The 21,916-nt window shown below is 47.8% G+C and overlaps 2 protein-coding genes across 3 annotated transcripts in view; both read right to left on the reverse strand.

Moving 5' to 3' along the window:
* The window catches only part of LOC119976050 (heat shock 70 kDa protein 1A-like), a 39,010-nt gene extending 19,012 nt beyond the window's left edge, over nucleotides 1-19,998 (reverse strand). Inside the window, exons 1-2 of one of the 2 annotated variants that reach the window (XM_038816165.1) lie at nucleotides 19,819-19,998; nucleotides 1,154-3,388 (exon numbers count right to left, since the gene is read on the reverse strand). In XM_038816165.1, the coding sequence (XP_038672093.1) occupies nucleotides 1,460-3,388 (1,929 nt within the window). In that variant the 5' untranslated portion in view covers nucleotides 19,819-19,998 and the 3' untranslated portion in view covers nucleotides 1,154-1,459. Of the gene's footprint in view, nucleotides 1-1,153; nucleotides 3,532-19,818 lie in introns of those variants that run through there. The other variant, XM_038816166.1, reaches the window with a different exon arrangement.
* LOC119976051 (heat shock 70 kDa protein 1A-like) lies at nucleotides 17,525-19,852 on the reverse strand. Its single transcript, XM_038816167.1, has one exon. It carries the CDS (start codon nucleotides 19,816-19,818, stop codon nucleotides 17,890-17,892), a length of 1,929 nt encoding a protein of 642 aa, XP_038672095.1. The 5' UTR covers nucleotides 19,819-19,852; the 3' UTR covers nucleotides 17,525-17,889.
* Nucleotides 19,999-21,916: the final 1,918 nt, after the last annotated feature.

The following is a 21,916-nucleotide window of genomic DNA, read 5'->3' on the forward strand; positions in this document are numbered from 1 at the left end:
CCAAACGATTGGTGTTTATTATAACAAATATAATAAATACTCATGCATACGCTAAAGAGACTAACTTACTTCTAATACTAAACAACTAAATACTTATCTAGACAGGAACAGGCAAGGTCAGGGAGCAAGGCCTTCGTCCCGTTCTTGGTCTGTAACTTTCTGATTGGCAAAGTTGTCAAGAGCTAGCAAGGTCTGGATCACGTAGCGATCGTTGTGTTGGCACTTACAGTTCGATGGCTGATGCTCAACGTCCGGTGATGAAACTGGAGTCAGGATGCGATGCAACAGATCTGGGCCGGAGTCTGGAAGCAACAGACCGAGTCATGTGCTTGACCTTCTTTTTATAGGTCCCAGGAGGTTCAGGCCCCCTTGGGGTGGTTCCCTCCTCGATTGGGTCTTTCCCAATCGATATCTTTCAAATTCCCCAATCCTAGGGTCGTTTCTCGATGTTTGGGGCGGTCCCTACCGCTCTTTGTTTTGGTTGCTTTGGCGCCGTTCTGTCTGGGCGTCTATGGAAAAGTATCCATCGATACTTAAATGTTTCTATTGTACCTGGGCCTGGGCCGGGATCACCTCATTAATATGCAGATCTGTTTCCCATTTGCACCTTTGGCTGAAACTCTGCAACTCTTTGGAAACTGGTTTCTGTACGTGCAAAATGCAAAACAGTCTTTTGCAAGCTGTGTGTCCTCACTGTGACTGTTTTTCCCTGTGTTCCTTGCGGTTCTCCATTTTGTAGCCCAGTGTCCATCTTAGATGGCTACAAATCATACAATACTTTTATTCACACCAGGGAAATCTTAGTCCCTTGCTCTGTAATCAGAGTTTGATTGAAAAATCTTGTTCAGTTTAGCGTTCAGAACGTCACTCCAGAAAGCGTATATAATTAGAAGTAAATGGTCTCAAAATGTTTAAGTTGCAAAAGGGTGTCATGAATTGCCAATCTAGTTGTTCACTGAAATGGGTTCAAATAAACCACAGAGCTGGTGGATAGATTCTGTCAGCGATCCTTTGTCAGTGGAAAAATAAATCAATATTTAAAAGCACATTTTCAAAAATGTATTCATGTCAGAAATCAACACAAATAAATCATTCCGTGAGCAAAAAACTTTATTTAATGAAAAATATTCAGCCCAGCTGTGAGTAAGTGCAAATAAATTTAACCTGTACATTGAGGACATTTCCATACTAGATGTGAAACACAGTGAACCTCTTCAATATAATACATTGATCAAATTATTCCAATTAACAACAGTGGGTGTGGTACAGGCTCTACACAGTTTCCAGGCACTGTCACCATCACAGTTATATTACAGTCACTGTAGACCTGGCAGCATCGAGACCAGTAAATGCCACCACTGTCAGTCAGGAATACAACACGTCTCAGCGCCCAATCCAGTAAAGTCCAAAAATCTGATGTGTCCGATTCCCAACGTACATCCTTGTTCTTTCCGGCCTTTCAATCCACCTCCTCCACAGTGGGTCCTGTGGGATAGGCATTCCCAGCCTGGGATCGGCAAGAGCTCCCAGCTGCTGCTGCTCCTCCTTGGTACAGGTCGGCAATGATGGGATTGCAGACTTTTTCCAGCTCTTTCAGCTGGAACTCAAACTCCTCCTTCTCTGCCATCTGATTGTTCTCCAGCCACTGTATTGCCTGCTCACACTGCTCAATGATTTTCTTCTTATCTGCCTCACTGATCTGATTCCTCACACTCTGCTCCTCCACCCAGCTCTTCATGTTGAAGGCGTATGACTCCAGGGAGTTCTTGGCTGCGATCCTCTGTCGCTGGACTTCATCCTGGCTTTTGTACTTTTCTGCTTCCTGCACCATCCTCTCAATCTCCTCCTTGCTCAGCCGGCCCTTGTCGTTGCTGATGGTGATTTTGTTGGATTGGCCGGTGCTCTTGTCAACAGCAGAAACATTGAGGATGCCGTTGGCATCAATGTCAAAGGTGACCTCGATCTGTGGCACCCCACGGGGGGCAGGGGCAATGCCACTCAACTCAAATTTGCCCAGGAGGTTGTTGTCCTTGGTCATGGCTCTCTCTCCTTCGTACACCTGAATGAGGACCCCGGGCTGGTTCTCAGAGTAGGTGCTGAAGGTCTGGGTCTGCTTGGTGGGAATGGTGGTGTTACGCTTGATGAGTGTGGTCATCACCCCTCCTGCGGTCTCGAGACCCAGAGACAGGGCAGCGACATCCAGGAGAAGTAAATCCTGGACATTCTCCGACTGATCCCCCATCAGAACAGCCGCTTGGACAGCCGCCCCATAGGCCACGGCTTCATCAGGATTGATGCTCTTGTTCAGCTCTTTGCCGTTGAAGAAATCTTGCAGCAGTTTCTGGACCTTGGGGATGCGAGTGGAGCCCCCGACCAAGACCACATCGTGGATCTGCGATTTCTCCATCTTGGCATCTCTCAGAGCTTTCTCCACTGGTTCCAGAGTGCCTCTGAACAGGTCAGAATTCAGCTCCTCAAACCGAGCCCTGGTGATGGAGGTGTAAAAGTCTATGCCTTCAAACAGAGAATCAATCTCAATACTGGCTTGGGTGCTGGAAGACAAGGTTCTCTTGGCTCTCTCGCAGGCTGTCCTCAGTCTCCTGACCGCCCTCTTGTTCTTACTGATGTCCTTCTTGTATTTACGCTTGAACTCCTCAATGAAGTGACTGACCATACGGTTATCAAAGTCCTCTCCTCCCAAGTGGGTGTCACCCGCTGTGGATTTCACTTCAAAGATCCCGTCGTCAATGGAGAGAACAGACACGTCGAAGGTGCCACCTCCCAAGTCAAAGATGAGAACATTGTGTTCCCCTCTGCCCTTCTTGTCCAGGCCGTAGGCAATGGCAGCTGCTGTTGGCTCATTGATGACACGGAGGACATTGAGGCCAGCGATCACCCCGGCATCCTTGGTTGCCTGGCGCTGGGAGTCATTGAAGTAAGCAGGCACAGTGATGACAGCGTTGGTGACGGTGTGTCCCAGGTAGGCCTCAGCCGTCTCCTTCATCTTAATCAGCACCATGGAGGAGATCTCCTCAGGGTTAAAGGTTTTATCCTCCCCCTTGTACTCGACCTTCACCTTGGGCTTCCCCGCCTGGTTCACCACCTGGAAGGGCCAGTGCTTCATGTCAGACTGGACCAGCGGGTCGTCAAACCTCCTCCCGATTAGCCTCTTGGCATCAAAGATGGTGTTGGGTGGGTTGAGAGCCACCTGGTTCTTAGCGGCGTCTCCGATGAGCCTCTCGGTGTCGTTGAAGGCCACGTAGCTGGGGGTGGTGCGGTTGCCCTGGTCATTGGCGATGATCTCCACCTTGCCGTGCTGGAAGACCCCCACGCAGGAGTAGGTGGTGCCCAGGTCAATGCCAATGGCTGTTCCTTTAGCTGGTGGCATCTTGAGTCCTGATCCAAGCCGAGTGAATTCAGTCGCTGCTGCTGCTGTGAAGTTTTGCTGATGCAGTGATCCAGTTGCCACCTGCTCTGTGCTCCGGGCGGGAGGGTGATTGTGACTGGGAGCCGCTCAGCTCTTGTCCTTTATATCGGCTGAGAGCGGCCGAGTGGGCGCCGCGCGGAGGCTGATTGACGGCGGCGCGGACCAATGGGGGCGGGGGAGGTGACGTCACCGCGGTATGTTCGGAAGCGGCGGCCAATGAGAGCGGTGATGTCACCGCGGAATGTTGGCCAATGAGAGCGCGGAGCGGTGATGTCACCGCGGAATGTTGGCCAATGAGAGCGCGGCGGGCGGGCGGCAGGCGGAGAGTTGGAGAGTTTTGTGGAAGGTTCGAGTCCCGGGAAGAAAGTTGTGGAAAGTTGCGGAAGGCGGGGACGGGAATGGACTGTGAGCAGCGGGAAGCGGCTGGAGGCGGGAAGGAGGAGCGGAGCAAAGAGGACATTGTTGGTCAGCGCCGGCCAGGGTGATGCCAACCCTCCCGGACTGGCCGGGAGTCTCCCGGAATTGGGGAGAGATCTTGGGAGCAAATCCTGGAGAGGGGGAAGGAACCATGGAGCATTGAACAAGTTGATCTTTTTCATCACTCAACACATTCCAAATTTCTTTCTCAATTTTTGTTTTAAAGAATCCATCTGTGCAGGAGGCCATTCAGCCCCAATTCTTTACTCCCCCAAGTCCCAATGTGTCTGCGCCAATTGGATTCAACTCAGCCATTTAAGTGTAGAAAGGCAAAATGTTTTTCTCTGCATACACACACAGAAAGAAGTCTTACAACATCAGGTTAAAGTCCAACAAGTTTGTTTCAAACACTGGCTTTCGGAGGACTGCTCCTTCCTCCGGTGATGGTTCCTGAGCAATTGCTGTGCATTTCTCACCTGGGGACTGCCCGGTTTGGAGCAACGGAGGGGGGGGGCAGTGGAATGAGTTCCCCAGCACATCTTCGGGGCACCCCCAGTTCTGTCCCTAATCGCGGCTGTTATATGTATGGTAATTGTGTTATGGTTAAGGTAAAGCCGCTATAGTTCCAGATGACCAGAGGCTTCTTTCCCCCTTGAGGGGGGAGAGCTGACTGGTGGTGATTTAACCTGAGGATCACCACACCTCAGGAGAGGGGCAAGGTTGAGAAGGCAGGGCCGTCATGAATAACCTCAGCCGGTACGGGTTTTGAACCCACGCTGCTGGCATCTCTGCATCATAAACCAGCTGTCCAGCCAACACACATGCATCTCAGTCAGCTAGAAATGTTATCTCTGCATATTTATCCATTCATATCAATAATTACACATAGGATTGAAAACTTTGAAATCAAACAAAGGTTTTATTCAAGTTGAAATGACTTGCTTCCAATTTACATAGAATTTACAGTGCAGAAGTAGGCCATTCGGCCCATCGAGTCTGCACCGGCTCTTGGAAAGAGCACCCTACCCAAGGTTAACACCTCCACCCTGTCCCCATAACCCAGTACCCCACCCAACATTAAGGGCAATTTTGGACACTAAGGGCAATTTATCATGGCCAATCCACCTAACCTGCACATCTTTGGACTGTTGGAGGAAACCGGAGCACCCGGAGGAAACCCACGCACACACGGGGAGGATGTGCAGACTCCACACAGACAGCGACCCAAACCGGAATCGAACCTGGGACCCTGGAGCTGTGAAGCGATTCTGCTATCCACAATGCTACCGTGCTGCCATGTTGTAATAGTTTGAACAGGGAGACGACTTGCGGTCAATCAAAGTTGCAGACATAATCAGGTCCACAAATGGAGGTTAACATGTTTACTCAGCACCCAGCACAGGTTATATTGGGCCCAGTGTTAATTTGCTGATGTAGCTCAGGGTGAGCGTCAGTATGAGTGACACCACTCAATGTCTGTGTGTATGTACATTATGTATTTACGTATATCCTGTTTTTTTATGGATGGAACAATCTATCTGGACTGTATGCAGAACAATGCTTTTCACTGTACCTCTGTACACGTGACAACAAATCATATCCAATCCAAACCCAAAATGTGAATTGCAGATAACATAACCCACAAGGTACAGTCGAACATTGTGAAGGCCGTTCTGCTCGCCTGCTGCTGACGCCAAGCACTGACGCCCCAATACAGAACAGGAATTAGCCTCTGTAAATCTGGCCCACTCAACAGACCGCGCCCATTCCCTTCTAACCGGATCACTGTCAACTTCATTTCAGAATTACTTGAAACAAAATGGAATCAATTATCGACTAAGGTTAGAAATCAGGACAAGCGAAAAGCAGAAAGGATAGGATTTCTCATGTCTGCTATAACCACCCTAACCTTTAAAAAAAGGTGTCAGGAAACTGAGGTCTTTGGCGAATAGAAGAACTGGAATGTAGTTCCGGGGTGGGCAGTCCGGGAGCCATGTGCGGCCCATGAGACACTTTGTTGGTTGACCCTTTCCCACGTAAAGGGGCACCATTCCGCCGATTCCTGACCACGTAGCTTTTCTCTCACCGGTGTGAAGAGATTCGCACGTAAAACAAGGGCAAGTGAAGTGAGGCGTGTGCTAATCGCACACAACATTGACTGTGAGAGCCGTGCGCTCCCTCTGCATCTTTTGTTTGAAGTCGATGGACAGTTCTATTAATATATAAACGATTAAGCATTTTCTCCAACTTCTCAAATATGCAACATGTATTCAATCTTATACACAGGGTCTGGTTAGAGAACAAGCCTGATTTGAACCTTGCGGCCCACCCAATTAGAGGGCCACTCATTAGCCTAGGTTGCCCATCACTGATGTGGTACCATTGGTAATCTCAGGATTCCCAAACATGTTTTACAGACAGTGAAGTGCCAGTCATTGCTGTAATTTGGGGAACAGCAGCTATTTTGTACACAGCAAGCTCCCAAGTGATGCACAAATGACTGACCATCCTGTTTTTTAGTGCTGGTCAATGTGAATTATCTATTGGCCAGTGTTGAGGGAGGAAACCCCCCTCCTGGGTTTGAAATGACTGCTGTGGGATCTTTCCTGCCGAGTTGAGAAGGCGGATGGACACTCCAGTCAATGTCTGGGCTGAAAGCTAAACGATCAGACTGTGCAGCACTTCCTCAGTGCGGACGAGTGGGCGGCGCCCGGAGGCTGATTGACGGCGGCGCGGACCAATGAGGGCGCGGGGCGGTGATGTCACCGCGGAATGTTGGCCAATGAGAGCGCGGCGGGCGGGCGGCAGGCGGAGAGTTGGAGAGTTTTGTGGAAGGTTCGAGTCCCGGGAAGAAAGTTGTGGAAAGTTGCGGGAGGCGGGGACGGGAATGGACTGTTAGCAGCGGGAAGCGGCTGGAGGCGGGAAGGAGGAGCGGAGCAAAGAGGACATTGTTGGTCAGCGCCGGCCAGGGTGATGCCAACCCTCCCGGACTGGCCGGGAGTCTCCCGGAATTGGGGACAGATCTTGGGAGCAAATCCTGGAGAGGGGGAAGGAAACATGGAGCATTGAACAAGTTGATCTTTTTCATCTTTCAACACAACACCTTTGTTATAAAGTGATTGCATTTGGGGCCAAAGGGTATTTTGCTGCCAGTAATGAATAATTTCCATTTGCAAGATGATGGGCCCTGAGAATTGAAATGTTGTGTGACAGAGTGTGGGAGTGGGGTTCATAGGGGACAGGACATTTTGGATTAAAATTTGCAGCAATATGCCTGTACGGAGTTGGCAATTCCAGCTGCCAACACCTCGATGCCCCCCTGGCAACTGTATGAGACGATGCCAGGCTGGTCATGATTTTGGTGTCAAACTTCAGGCCGAGATGATCCTCTGTGTGCCATCACTATGACGATGTATTTCCATCTCCAAGCCATTGCCGAACTTCGTCCATGCCCCAGATATTTTCATTTGTGTCTTTGCTACCGTTAGACTGACTATTCCGACACACATCAGGCTGGCCTGCCACATGAGATCATTCCAAACTCTGCTGTGTCTGTCTTAACTCTCATCAAGTCCTGTTCCTCACCACTGCTTTCCTCACTGACCTACATTGACTCCAACTCAGTCAAAATCCTTCATTCTAAAACTCTCAACCTGGTTTTCAAATGTCTCCTTTCCCTTGCTCTCACAGATGAAATAGGAGCAGCAGTAGTCCATTCGGCCCCTCAAACCTGCCCCACCATTCACAAAGATCATGGCTGACCTGTTGTCTTTCCAAATCCGCAATTCCCATCCACTCCGAACAACCTTTGATTCCCTTGCCCAACAAGAATCTTATCTACCTCCACTTTAAAAGAATTCAGTTTCCCCGCTTTCACCGCCTTGTGAGAGATCCAAGATCTCACAACCCTGCTGTCCCCAAAGTCACACAAGCCTGCTGTCCCCAAAGTCACACAACCCTGCTGTCCCCAAAGTCACACAAGCCTGCTGTCCCCAAAGTCATACAACCCTGCTGTCCCCAGTCACACAACCCTGCTGTCCCCAAACTCACACAACCCTGCTTTCCCCAAACTCACACAACCCTGCTGTCCCCAAAGTCACACAAGCCTGCTGTCCCCAAAGTCACACAAGCCTGCTGTCCCCAAAGTCATACAACCCTGCTGTCCCCAGTCACACAACCCTGCTGTCCCCAAACTCACACAACCCTGCTTTCCCCAAACTCACACAACCCTGCTGTCCCCAAAGTCACACAAGCCTGCTGTCCCCAAAGTCACACAACCCTGCTGTCCCCAAAGTCACACAACCCTGCTTTCCCCAAACTCACACAACCCTGCTGTCCCCAAAGTCACACAAGCCTGCTTTCCCCAAAGTCACACAACCCTGCTGTCCCCAAAGTCACACAAGCCTGCTGTCCCCAAAGTCACACAACCCTGCTGTCCCCAAAGTCACACAACCCTGCTGTCCCCAAAGTCACACAACCCTGCTGTCCCCAAAGTCACACAACCCTGCTGTCCCCAGTCACACAACACTGCTGTCCCCAAAGTCACATAACCCTGCTGTCCCCAAAGTCACACAACCCTGCTGTCCCCAAAGTCACACAACCCTGCTGTCCCCAAAGTCACACAATCCTGCTGTCCCCAAAGTCACACAACCCTGCTGTCCCCAAAGTCATACAACCCTGCTGTCCCCAAAGTCACACAACCCTGCTGTCCCCAAAGTCACACAACCCTGCTGTCCCCAAACTCACACAACCCTGCTGTCCCCAGTCACACAACCCTGCTTTCCCCAAGTCACACAACCCTGCTTTCCCCAAACTCACACAACCCTGCTTTCCCCAAGTCACACAACCCTGCTTTCCCCAAACTCACACAACCCTGCTTTCCCCAAGTCACACAACCCTGCTTTCCCCAGTCACACAACCCTGCTGTCCCCAGTCACACAATCTTGCTTTTCCCAAAGTCACATAACCCTGCTGTCCCCAAAGCCAGATAACTTGCTGCATCTGCATACTAACCTTTTCTGACTCATGAACTCATACAACGAGATCTCTCTGCTCCGCAGAATTCTGCAGCCGTTCTTTGCTTCAGTAAATGTCTGCTGTTTGATTCTTGCTGGCAAAGTGAACACCTTTCACATTGTGTTCTTCTGCCACACTTTTGTCCATTTGCTCAATTTATTTCTGTACATCTGCAACCTCCTTCTGTCCTCTTCACAACATACTTTCCTATCTATCTTTGCTTCATCTGCAAATTTATTCCCTGTGCCTTTTCGCCCCTCATCGAGGTCATTGAAATAAATTGTATAATGTGTAGAACTCTACACTGACCCCTCCAGTAACACCCTCCAACTAGACGTCACTACTTAAATATAAGTGGTCGCTCATTTAACACAGCGATGAAGAGAAATATATTGTCATCGAGGGTCGTGACTCTCTGGATCTTTCTTCCTCAAAAGGTCGTGGAAGCAGAGTCTATGAATATTTTTAAGGCAGAACTATCCATTGAAATCCTTCAGTGCGTCACAGTGGTGCGGTGGTTAGCATAGGACCTGGATACAATCCCGGTCCCGGGTCACTATCTGTGTGGAGTTTGCACATTCTCCACCACAACCCAAAGATGTGCTGGGTGGGTGGATTTGCCGTGCTAAATTGCTCCTTAATTGAAAAAAAATAATTGTCTCCTCTAAATTTATGAAGAAAAAAAGAATCCCCCTAAGCCGGAGGACATAGAACATAGAACGATACAGCGCAGTACAGGCCCTTCGGCCCTCAATGTTGCACCGACATGGAAAAAAAAAACTAAAGGCTATCTAACCTACACTATGCCCTTATCATCCATATGCTTATCCAATAAACTTTTAAATGCCCTCAATGTTGGCGAGTTCACTACTGTTGCAGGTAGGGCATTCCACGGCCTCACCACTCTTTGCGTAAAAAAACCACCTCTGACCTCTGTCCTATATCTATTACCCCACAATTTAAGGCTATGTCCCCTCGTGATAGCCACCTCCATCCGCGGGAGAAGGCTCTCGCTGTCCACCCTATCTAACCCTCTGATCATTTTGTATGCCTCTATTAGGTCACCTCTTAACCTTCTTCTCTCTAATGAAAACAACCTCAAGTCCATCAGCCTTTCCTCATAAGATTTTCCCTCCATACCAGGCAACATCCTGGTAAATCTCCTCTGCACCCGTTCCAAAGCTTCCACGTCCTTCCTATAATGAGGCGACCAGAACTGTACGCAGCCATTCAGCCATCTGACCTGCACCTTCCCCTTGAAAGAGCACCTTATTCAGGCCCCTATCCCATCCCCATAACCCCGTAACCCCACTAACCGGCACATCTTTGGACAGTAAGGGACAACTTAGCACGGCCAGTACACCTAACCTGCACATGGAACCTAGAACTAGGGCAGCACGGTAGCACAGTGGGCAGCACAATTGATTTACAGCTCCCGGGTTTCAGGTTCGATTCCCAACTTGGGTCACTGTCTGTGCTGAGTCTCCACATTCACCCCGTGGCTGCGTGGGTTTCCTCCGGGTGCTCCGGTTTCCTTCCACAGTCCAAATACGTGCAGGTTAGGTGGATTGGACATGCTAAAATGGCCCTTAGTGTCCACAATTGCTCTTAGTGTTGGGTGGGGTTACTGGGTTATGGGGATAGGGTGGAGGTGTTGACCTTGGGTAGGATGCTCTTTCCAAGAGCCGGTGCAGACTCGATGGGCCGAATGGCCTCCTTCTGCACTGTAAATTCTATGAACAGTACAGCACAGTACAGGCCTTTCGGGCCATGATGTTGTGCCGAACTAATCTGAAACCATCCATGTTTCAAGCTCACCAACCTTATTCCTGATGCTCCTCGCATTGAAGTAGACACACTTCAAACCACCTGCACATCTTTGGACTGTTGGAGTAAACCGGAGCACCCGGAGGAAACCCTTGCAGACCAGGCAAGAACGTGCAATCTCCACACAGACAGTGACCCAAGGTGGGAATTGAACCCTGGTCCCTGGTGCTGTGAGGCAGCAGTGCCAACCACTGTGCCATCACTGCGCTGCTGGATTGATTCTTAATTAACAATGGGGTGAAAGGTTAGTGGGCGTGGGCAGGAATGTGGGGTTGAGGTTACAATCAGATTAGCCATGATCCTATTGAATGGTGCAACAGCGTCCATGGAATTCCTACAGCGCAGGAAGAGAGTGTTTGGCCCATCGTGTCTGCATCGACCCTCTGAAAAAGCACCCTACCTAGTCCCACTCCCCCACCCATCCCTGTAAACTCATAACCACGTCACCTAACCTCCACATCTTTGGGCACAAAAGCTCAATTCATCTCTATCCATCTTCAACCACCTTATGTCCTCTTCACAACAAACTTTCCTACGTATCTTTGTGTCATCTGCAAATTTAGTCACCATGCCTTTTCTCCCCTCATCTACATCATTGATTATAAATTATAAGAAGTTGGGTACTCTGCACAGAGCCCTACAGAAACCCAGGCGTGACATCTTTGAACAGTGTGAAGAAACCGGAGCACGCGGAGGAAACCTACTGAGACACGAGGAGAACGTGCAAACCACACACAGACAGTCACCCAAGGGCAAAATCGAACCGGGATCCTTGGCGCTGTGAGGCAGCCTTGCTAACTAACCACTGCACGCTGCTGGATAGGTTCTTAAAGAGCAAGGGGGTGAAAGGATATCGAGGGTAGGCTGGAATGGGGGGTTGAGGTTACAATCAGATTCGCCATGATCTTACTGAACGGCGCAACAGTGTAGAAGTCAGGTATTTTAAATACACTTAATATAGGTAAGAAGACTGTTTAAGACAGAAATATCAATTCCCAGTTTTAAAATGAAAGAACCATACAATTTCCAAACTCAGTCATGAGTTTGCAAAACACAGAAGTTTGATAAAAACATCACATTTTCCAAGGGCAAGGGCGGAATCCATAGCAACGAGGGATAAGGATGAAGCATTGTTCGGTTCTCACGCCGCTCGAGATTAAGTTGAATCATATCCCATAAATTATACAAGCTAAAAAAATATCTTGAACTATATTGCCTTGTTTTTAATAAATGGACAGTTAAAACATCGACTCAAATATAATATATATATTTATATATTTGATTCCAACATTCTCAGTGAAACAATCTTATAAAAGACAGTTTGAGTTGTATGTTCTGAAATATGCCTAGCCTAGCAATATGAGATAACATGAGGTCTCCATGGTGGCAATAGGTAGGTCAGCATTAGACCAGTTTTTGCTGGTTTTGATAAAGCACAATATCCCATGAGAAACATACCAATAAGCAACAATTAGAAGTGGCGTTACATTGTCATGATGGACGGCTTGTTATCAAATCAAGTGTGTTTTGAATATAGCTTAAACCAATTAGGATTATATTGGGGTGTGATCGGATCGCTTAAGACAGATATCAAAGAGTATATCCATGGATGATTTGACCACCATTTTTAGTGAAGTGAGGTGAAGTGAGGAAACTAAGAAGTGAGGCGTGAAGAGACTAGAGACGAGAGACTAGAGACTAGAGGCAGAAGATTAGAGGCAAGAAGACAGACAAGTCAGAAAGGCAAGAAGACAGACAAGTCAGAAAGGCAAGAAGACAGACAAGTCAGAGAGACAAAGAGAACAAGACAGAAAGAGAGAGAGAGAGAGAGAGAGAGAGAATTAGAAAAGAGTTCTGTATTCCTATTTCATTTTCATACTTTGACTTCAGCCTCTGACTTTTAAAGTTGTGTTCAGGCTATTGTCTCAGAAGATAATTCCTGTGATTCTTTGAAGAAAATCAAATTGTCTACAAACTACCTTTTAAATCATTTTCAAGTTGTAACCAATGAACTTTGAATAAAACAATTCTTATTTGCACCTGACAAGTTTTTAACTTGAATTTCTACTGAGTTTCAGCAATGTCTCACCAACAACCGGCAACCGTAAATTAAACAAAACTGGAATCAGATCCTAAAAGTGATACTTCACAATTTGGCGAGCCAGCCAGGAGGGGAGGAGTTCTGATTCGACCTTCGGAGAGGTTCGGAAAACTTCGTGAGAAATCGGAGGAGGAACAGGCGACGACGGAAGCTTCGGGAATAATCGGAAGATATCGGAAGACAGTCGGAATCCACGGCTAGACTGGGGTAAGAAATATCTTTTTCACCCATTAAAAGTCTTAAAGCCGCATCAATCAGTGCTTCGACCCCTGAAAAGGACATTTTTATAGACTGTGTTAAATCAATCAGCTGCTGGTTGTTGAGACTAACGCAGCCTACACAGAAAAAGTTAAGTGAAAGGTTGAATTTATGGCTGATCCAGATGAAAGTATAGATTTAGACCCTTTAGAATGCAGAAATTTACTCCCTACGACGGTAAAAGGAGGAACTGGGATACCAGATGTTTCCATTGAAGATATGTTGGGGGATTTTGGGTCTTTCTTTCGTAAACAATTTGACCTATGTGAAACCTTAAGAAAAATTGAATCAAAGTATAATATCCGCAGAGGACAGTGGTCCTTTGATAATATCAAGAGAGCATGGGGAAAAAGCACACGATTGCACAGTGCAGAACGTGTTAAATGGTCCCTGGCAATTATGGGACAATTACGCAGACAGCAAGAGATAATTACTAAAAATAAAACTGATCATGAATATAGGACCACTAAAGACCAACTAATTGCAGTTGTTGAAGAATTGCGAGATGTAAAATCCAAATTTGAACAGGACGATGAACTTAGAACAGAATTGCAAAACAAAACTTCTAAACTCCAGCAGTTATCTGTTCAAATAGAGTTCCAAGATCACATTTTTGATGTTGAGTCAAAATACAAACAGTTACAATCAAAAACTGATCAAACTGTACTTGAAAATTCAAAGTTAATTGCAGAAAAATGTGTTTTAGAAAAAGAATTGCAAGATACAAAAGCAAAGCTTGAACATTATGATGAAATTAGCACAGAATTGCAAAACAAAACTTCTAAACTCCAGCTGTTATCTTCTCAAATAGCAGAATTACAAAATCAAATTTTTGAGTTTGAGTCAAGATACCAAAAGTTGCTATCAAAAACTGAACGGATTGAACTTGTAAAATATAAGGTAATGGAACAAAAATGTGTTTTAGAAAGAGATATGCAAGATGCAGAATCTAAACTTGAACATTATGATGAAATTGGAACAGAATTGCAAAACAAAACCTCTAAACTCCAGGAGTTATCTATTCAAACAGCAGAATTACAAGATCAAATTTTTAAGGTTGAGTCAAGATACCAAAGATTACAATCAAAAACTGAGCGAATTGAATATGATAATTGCAAGTTAATCGAAGAAAGATATGTTTTAAAAAACGATTTAAATATTGCCACTGAAAGTGGCAAGGTCCTAAAAGACTGGATTCAAACAGCAGCTGAAGTAACACAAACTCAACAAGCAGCCCACCTAGTGGCACAATTGGCAAATGCACAGCCAAAATCAAGTGTCACGAATAAATCAATTCCTTTGCCAAATGAATCAGACGAAGATAGTGTTCCTACAAAGCGTAATACTAAATTAATTCAACTAGCCCCTTTAAAACGCAAACGGGTTAGAGTTGGAAGCAAAAAAATAGAGGAAGAAGGTGAAACTATCTCTAGAAACATATTTGATCATCAATGGACTCAGGAACCAGCAGAGCCTGCACAAATTGACGAATGGTCCAAAAATCTCCCACATCCTAAAAAGGGTGGTATGTCCACATGGAATGGAATTAACAGATTAAAATCCATTTACAGTCTCCACCCATTTGATGGAGTACAAGTTCTAACTATCATGCTAGGTACTCGCGTAATTTCAACCCTTAGAACTGAGGTGGAATTTGCCCTTGGAGATGATTTACAAAATTTAGACGCTGGTTGGCTAGCAATCAGAGATTGGCTATTAACATTTCGCCCCCCGAGGACCGATTGGTCTAAGATCACATCTTGCATTCAAAAAAGTAATGAAGATATTCAGGATTTTGAGGACAGATTTTTACAGACTTGGATGGAATATTCGGGAATGACACTTACAGACGAAACTGACACATGGGATGCAAGCGATTTAAATCCGTTAAAAACGGCTTTTGTAGCCGGTGTTAAAACTGAAGTCTCTGATGCTTTGAATTTGGTTTTACCATCTTGGGCCAAAACTGGTACATACCGAGACATAGTTGACCGGTGCATTCAGATAGATCGCGGTTTACGCAATCGGACAAGCTCATCAGCAGTGACTAAAGCACAACCACAAGATTCAGGGCAAACATGTACCCTGGCTCCATTAAAATCACGTAAGGAAAATATACCACTATGTCTTTACTGCGGTAAAGTAGGACACTGGATGGCAAAATGCTATCTTAAACCACGGATGGATTCGAGAGATGATAATGAGGTAGACAATTTTCACTACAATACATTTCCACCTCGTGGTCAACCACGTAATGCGCACAAACAAGATGCACCTAGGGTAACGTTCCAACAAGACAGACCCAGACTTACGTACAGGAATTCTAAAACCTCCCAACCTTATCCATGTAGGGAGGAACCTTATCCACGTAGGGAGGAACCTTATCCACGTAGGGAAGAACCTTATCCACGTAGGGAGGAACCTTATCCACGTAGGGAGGAATCTTACCCATGTAGAGAGAAATCTTACCCACACGGGGACGAACTGTACCCACGTAGGATTCTACACGATGATAACAATGCTATGAATGAAATGTTAAACAGCTGTCCTCCAGCTCAAAGACGTTCTCTGTGTGATAATTCAAAAAACTGCTAGACCCCACTCTTGATGATTCTCTCCATTTCTCTCTACATGCACTTTTGCAGCAGAAAAATGATGGATTATATATTTCATTAAGAGTGGAAGGTATTGATATCGATTTTCTATTTGATACTGGAGCTGAACTTACCTGTGTTACTGAACAGAATGCTGCTTTCTTTCCCCTGACTTCAGAGAAACTTGAAGCTTTTGCTGCAGGAGGAGACTCTGTCCCTCTTCGGAAGACTAAACCACTGCTCTTAGAATTTGGACCACATCAACTGATAGCGTCAATATGGGTAGGTCTGGTAACACAACAAACAGGCTCCATTGAATTGAAACAGTGCAGAAAGAGGCCATTCGGCCCATTGAGTCTGCACCGACCATCTGAAAGAGAACCCGACCGAGACCCACTCCCCCTTCCTATCCCTGTCACCCCATAACCCCACCTTACATGCATGCCTTTGGACACAAAGGGGCAATTTATCCCGGCCAATCCACTAAACCTGCACATCTTTGGACTGGGAAAGGGAATCGGAGTATCTGGAGGAAACTCACACAGACATGGGGAGAACATGCAGACTCCACACAGACAGTGACCCAAGGCCGGAACTGAACCCGGGTCCCTGGCTCTGTCAGGCTCCTGTGCTAACCATTGAGCCACTGTGCCGTGGTCGAGGGGCCGAGTGGCCTCCTCCTGGTCCTAATTCATGTGTTTGTGTTCTACTAATCAGAAAAAACAATCAATTTTTGCTCACTCTCTGTCTTCTGCCAGCCAATTGTCTAGTCGATCTTCTTGACGTTAAGAATCTCGCCAAACCCCATCAGCCTCTGGAATAACGATGCTCTTCTGATTCTGCCGTCTGAAGCCGAGTTGCTCTAATGCTGTTGGGCGCTCCATAGAATCATAGAAATTACAGTGCGGAAGGCGGCCATTCGGCCCATCGAGTATGCACCAGCCCTTGGCAAGAGCACCCCACTTAAGGCCACCCCTCCACCCTAGCCCTGTAACCCCTCCTTCAGCAGCCTAAACCCCAAGCTCTGAAATCCCCTCCTTCCACATCACCAGCTGTCTCTCTCTCTCCCTTACCAGCGTCATGTTAAATCCTCCATCTTTGGCCAAGTTCTCAGCAACCTGCCATAATACCGTCTGCAGTGTCTCGGTGCCACATTTTGCTTCGTTACCCTCCTGTAAACCTCCTTGAGGTGGTTTATTGAATTAGTGGGAAAATGTGAACAGAATGTGTTCCTGCTGGTGGCAGGGACAGCAGCAAAACCCCTTCTGGCGTCCAATGTCACTGTGACTGTAAAATGTACAAGATTAAACAACAGTCAATGCCAGACGTGGTTAGGCTTCCCTGCTCCTGAACTGTCTGCTGGTTCTTCTGGAGTCGCCGTTCAGTCTACCCGTAAACGGGGCTCAGTTGGCCGGACAGCCCGTTCGTGATGCAGAGCGAGGCCAGCAGCGTGGGTTCAATTCCCGTACCGGCCAAGGTTATTCATGAAGGCCCCACCTTCCCAACCTTGTCCCTCTCCTGAGGTGTGGGTGATCCTCAGGTTAAATCACCACCAGTCAGCCTCTCCCCCCTCAAGGGGGAAAGCAGCCGATAGTCATCTTTGGTATGTTGGGCTCAGTTTGATTTGGTTTAATCTCGGAGTAGCGGACGGTGCAGAATGTGTCAATGGCGTGCCACCTGTGTGTTGTAGAGCGGACAGCAGAAACATAGACAATAGGAGCAGGAGGAGGCTGTGGTTTATTTGAACTGGGTTCAAATAAACCACAGAGCTGGTGGATAGATTGTGTCGGCGATCCTTTGTCAGTGGAAAAATAAATCAATATTTAAAAGCACATTTTCAAAAATGTATTCATGTCAGAAATCAACACAAATAAATCATTCCGTGAGCAAAAAACTTTATTTAATGAAAAATATTCAGCCCAGCTGTGAGTAAGTGCAAATAAAGTTTAACCTGTACATTGAGGACATTTCCATACCACTAGATGCGAAACACAGTGAACCTCTTCAATATAATACATTGATCAAATTATTCCAATTAACAACAGTGGGTGTGGTACAGGCTCTACACAGTTTCCAGGCGCTATCACCATCACAGTTATATTACAGTCACTGTAGACCTGGCAGCATCGAGACCAGTAAATGCCACCACTGTCAGTCAGGAATACAACACGTCTCAGCGCCCAATCCAGTAAAGTCCAAAAATCTGATGTGTCCAATTCCCAACGTTCATCCTTGTTCTTTCCGGCATTTCAATCCACCTCCTCCACAGTGGGTCCTGTGGGATAGGCATTCCCAGCCTGGGATCGGCAAGAGCTCCCAACTGCTGCTGCTCCTCCTTGGTACAGGTCGGCAATGATGGGATTGCAGAGTTTTTCCAGCTCTTTCAGCTGGAACTCAAACTCCTCCTTCTCTGCCATCTGATTGTTCTCCAGCCACTGTATTGCCTGCTCACACTGCTCAATGATTTTCTTCTTATCTGCCTCACTGATCTGATTCCTCACACTCTGCTCCTCCACCCAGCTCTTCATGTTGAAGGCGTATGACTCCAGGGAATTCTTGGCTGCGATCCTCTGTCGCTGGACTTCATCCTGGCTTTTGTACTTTTCTGCTTCCTGCACCATCCTCTCAATCTCCTCCTTGCTCAGCCGGCCCTTGTCGTTGCTGATAGTGATTTTGTTGGATTTGCCGGTGCTCTTGTCAACAGCAGAAACATTGAGGATGCCGTTGGCATCAATGTCAAAGGTGACCTCGATCTGTGGCACCCCACGGGGGGCAGGGGCAATGCCACTCAACTCAAATTTGCCCAGGAGGTTGTTGTCCTTGGTCATGGCTCTCTCTCCTTCGTACACCTGAATGAGGACCCCGGGCTGGTTCTCAGAGTAGGTGCTGAAGGTCTGGGTCTGCTTGGTGGGAATGGTGGTGTTACGCTTGATGAGTGTGGTCATCACCCCTCCTGCGGTCTCGAGACCCAGAGACAGGGCAGCGACATCCAGGAGAAGTAAATCCTGGACATTCTCCGACTGATCCCCCATCAGAACAGCCGCTTGGACAGCCGCCCCATAGGCCACGGCTTCATCAGGATTGATGCTCTTGTTCAGCTCTTTGCCGTTGAAGAAATCTTGCAGCAGTTTCTGGACCTTGGGGATGCGAGTGGAGCCCCCGACCAAGACCACATCGTGGATGTGTGATTTCTCCATCTTGGCGTCTCTCAGAGCTTTCTCCACTGGTTCCAGAGTGCCTCTGAACAGGTCAGAATTCAGCTCCTCAAACCGAGCCCTGGTGATGGAGGTGTAAAAGTCTATGCCTTCAAACAGAGAATCAATCTCAATACTGGCTTGGGTGCTGGAAGACAGGGTTCTCTTGGCTCTCTCGCAGGCTGTCCTCAGTCTCCTGACCGCCCTCTTGTTCTGACTGATGTCCTTCTTGCATTTACGCTTGAACTCCTCAATGAAGTGACTGACCATGCGGTTATCAAAGTCCTCTCCTCCCAAGTGGGTGTCACCCGCTGTGGATTTCACTTCAAAGATCCCGTCGTCAATGGTGAGAACAGACACGTCGAAGGTGCCACCTCCCAAGTCAAAGATGAGAACATTGTGTTCCCCTCTGCCCTTCTTGTCCAGGCCGTAGGCAATGGCAGCTGCTGTTGGCTCATTGATGACACGGAGGACATTGAGGCCAGCGATCACCCCGGCATCCTTGGTTGCCTGGCGCTGGGAGTCATTGAAGTAAGCAGGCACAGTGATGACAGCGTTGGTGACGGTGTGTCCCAGGTAGGCCTCAGCCGTCTCCTTCATCTTAGTCAGCACCATGGAGGAGATCTCCTCAGGGTTAAAGGTTTTATCCTCCCCCTTGTACTCGACCTTCACCTTGGGCTTCCCCGCCTGGTTCACCACCTGGAAGGGCCAGTGCTTCATGTCAGACTGGACCAGCGGGTCGTCAAACCTCCTCCCGATGAGCCTCTTGGCATCAAAGATGGTGTTGGGTGGGTTGAGAGCCACCTGGTTCTTAGCGGCGTCTCCGATGAGCCTCTCGGAGTCGTTGAAGGCCACGTAGCTGGGGGTGGTGCGGTTGCCCTGGTCATTGGCGATGATCTCCACCTTGCCGTGCTGGAAGACCCCCACGCAGGAGTAGGTGGTGCCCAGGTCAATGCCAATGGCTGTTCCTTTAGCTGGTGGCATCTTGAGTCCTGATCCAAGCCGAGTGAATTCAGTCGCTGCTGCTGCTGCTGCTGCTGCTGTGAAGTTTTGCTGATGCAGTGATCCAGTTGCCACCTGCTCTGTGCTCCAGGCGGGAGGGTGATTGTGACTGGGAGCCGCTCAGCTCTTGTCCTTTATATCGGCTGAGAGCGGCCGAGTGGGCGCCGCCCGGAGGCTGGTTGACGGCGGCGCGGACCAATGGGGGCGGGGGAGGTGACGTCACCGCGGAATGTTCGGAAGCGGCGGCCAATGAGAGCGCGGGGCGGTGATGTCACCGCGGAATGTTGGCCAATGAGAGCGCGGGGCGGTGATGTCACCGCGGAATGTTGGCCAATGAGAGCGCGGCGGGCGGGCGGCAGGCGGAGAGTTTTGTGGAAGGTTCGAGTCCCGGGAAGAAAGTTGTGGAAAGTTGCGGGAGGCGGGGACGGGAATGGACTGTGAGCAGCGGGAAGCGACTGGAGGCGGGAAGGAGGAGCGGAGCAAAGAGGGCATTGTTGGTCAGCGCCGGCCAGGGTGATGCCAACCCTCCCGGACTGGCCGGGAGTCTCCCGGAATTGGGGACAGATCTTGGGAGCAAATCCTGGAGAGGGGGAAGGAAACATGGAGCATTTAACAAGTTGATCTTTTTCATCACTTAACACATTCCAAATTTCTTTCTCAATTTTTGTTTTTAAGAATCCCTCTGTGCAGGAGGCCATTCAGCCCCAATTCTTTACTCCCCCCAAGTCCCAATGTGTCTGCGCCAATTGGATTAAACTCAGCTATTTAAGTGTAGTAAGGCAAAATGTTTTTCTCTGCATACACACACAGAAAGAAGTCTTACAACATCAGGTTAAAGTCCAACAAGTTTGTTTCAAACACTGGCTTTCGGAGGACTGCTCCTTCCTCCGGTGATGTTTCCTCAGCAATTGCTGTGCATTTCTCACCTGGGGACTGCCCGGTTTGGAGCAACGGAGGGGGGGGGGGGGTGGAATGAGTTCCCCAGCACATCTTCGGGGCACCCCCAGTTATGCTGTCCCTAATCGCAGCTGTTATATGTATGGTAATTGTGTTATGGGAAAGGGAAAGCCGCTATAGTTCCAGATGACCAGGGGCTCTTTCCCTCTTGAGGGGGGAGAGCTGACTGGTGGTGATTTAACCTGAGGATCACCACACCTCAGGAGAGGGGCAAGGTTGAGAAGGCTGGGCCGTCATGAATAACCTCGGCCGGTACGGGTTTTGAACCCACGCTGCTGGCATCTCTGCATCATAAACCAGCTGTCCAGCCAACACACATGCATCTCACACAGCTAGAAATGTTATCTCTGCATATTTATCCATTCATATAAATAATTACACATAGGATTGAAAACTTTGAAATCAAACGAAGGTTTTATTCAAGTCGAAATGACTTGCTTTCCATTTACATATTGTAATAGTTTGAACAGGGAGACGACTTGCGGTCAATCAAAGTTCCCTTACCAGCCTCCCCGGACAGGCGCCGGAATGTGGCGACTAGGGGCTTTTCACAGTAACTTCATTGACGCCTACTCGAGACAATAAGCGATTTTCATTTCATTTCAAGTTGCAGACATAATCAGGTCCACAAATGGAGGCTAACATGTTTACTCAGCACCCAGCACAGGTTATATTGGGCCCAGTGTTAATTTGCTGATGTAGCTCAGGGTGAGCGTCAGTGTGTGTGACACCACTCAATGTCTGTGTGTATGTACATTATGTATTTACGTATATCCTGTTTTTTTTATGCATGGAACAATCTATCTGGACTGTATGCAGAACAATGCTTTTCACTGTACCTCTGTACACATGACAATAAATCATATCCAATCCAAACCCAAAATGTGAATGCAGACAGCATAACCTACAAGGTACAGTCGAACATTGTGAAGGCCGTTCTGCTCGCCTGCTGCTGACACCAAGCACTGACGCCCCAATACAGAACAGGAATTAGCCTCTGTAAATCTGGCCCACTCAACAGACTGCGCCCATTCCCTGCTAACCGGATCACTGTCAACTTCATTTCAGAATTACTTGAAACAAAATGGAATCAATTATCGACTAAGGTTAGAAATCAGGACAA

Source organism: Scyliorhinus canicula, chromosome 13 (assembly GCF_902713615.1).
Source record: "Scyliorhinus canicula chromosome 13, sScyCan1.1, whole genome shotgun sequence".
Taxonomy (NCBI): Eukaryota; Metazoa; Chordata; class Chondrichthyes; order Carcharhiniformes; family Scyliorhinidae; genus Scyliorhinus; species Scyliorhinus canicula.

Coding starts and splice junctions, on each gene's coding strand:
- LOC119976051 (XM_038816167.1), bottom strand. CDS start 19,818: ATGCCACCAGCTAAAGGAACAGCCATTGGCATTGACCTGGGCACCACC.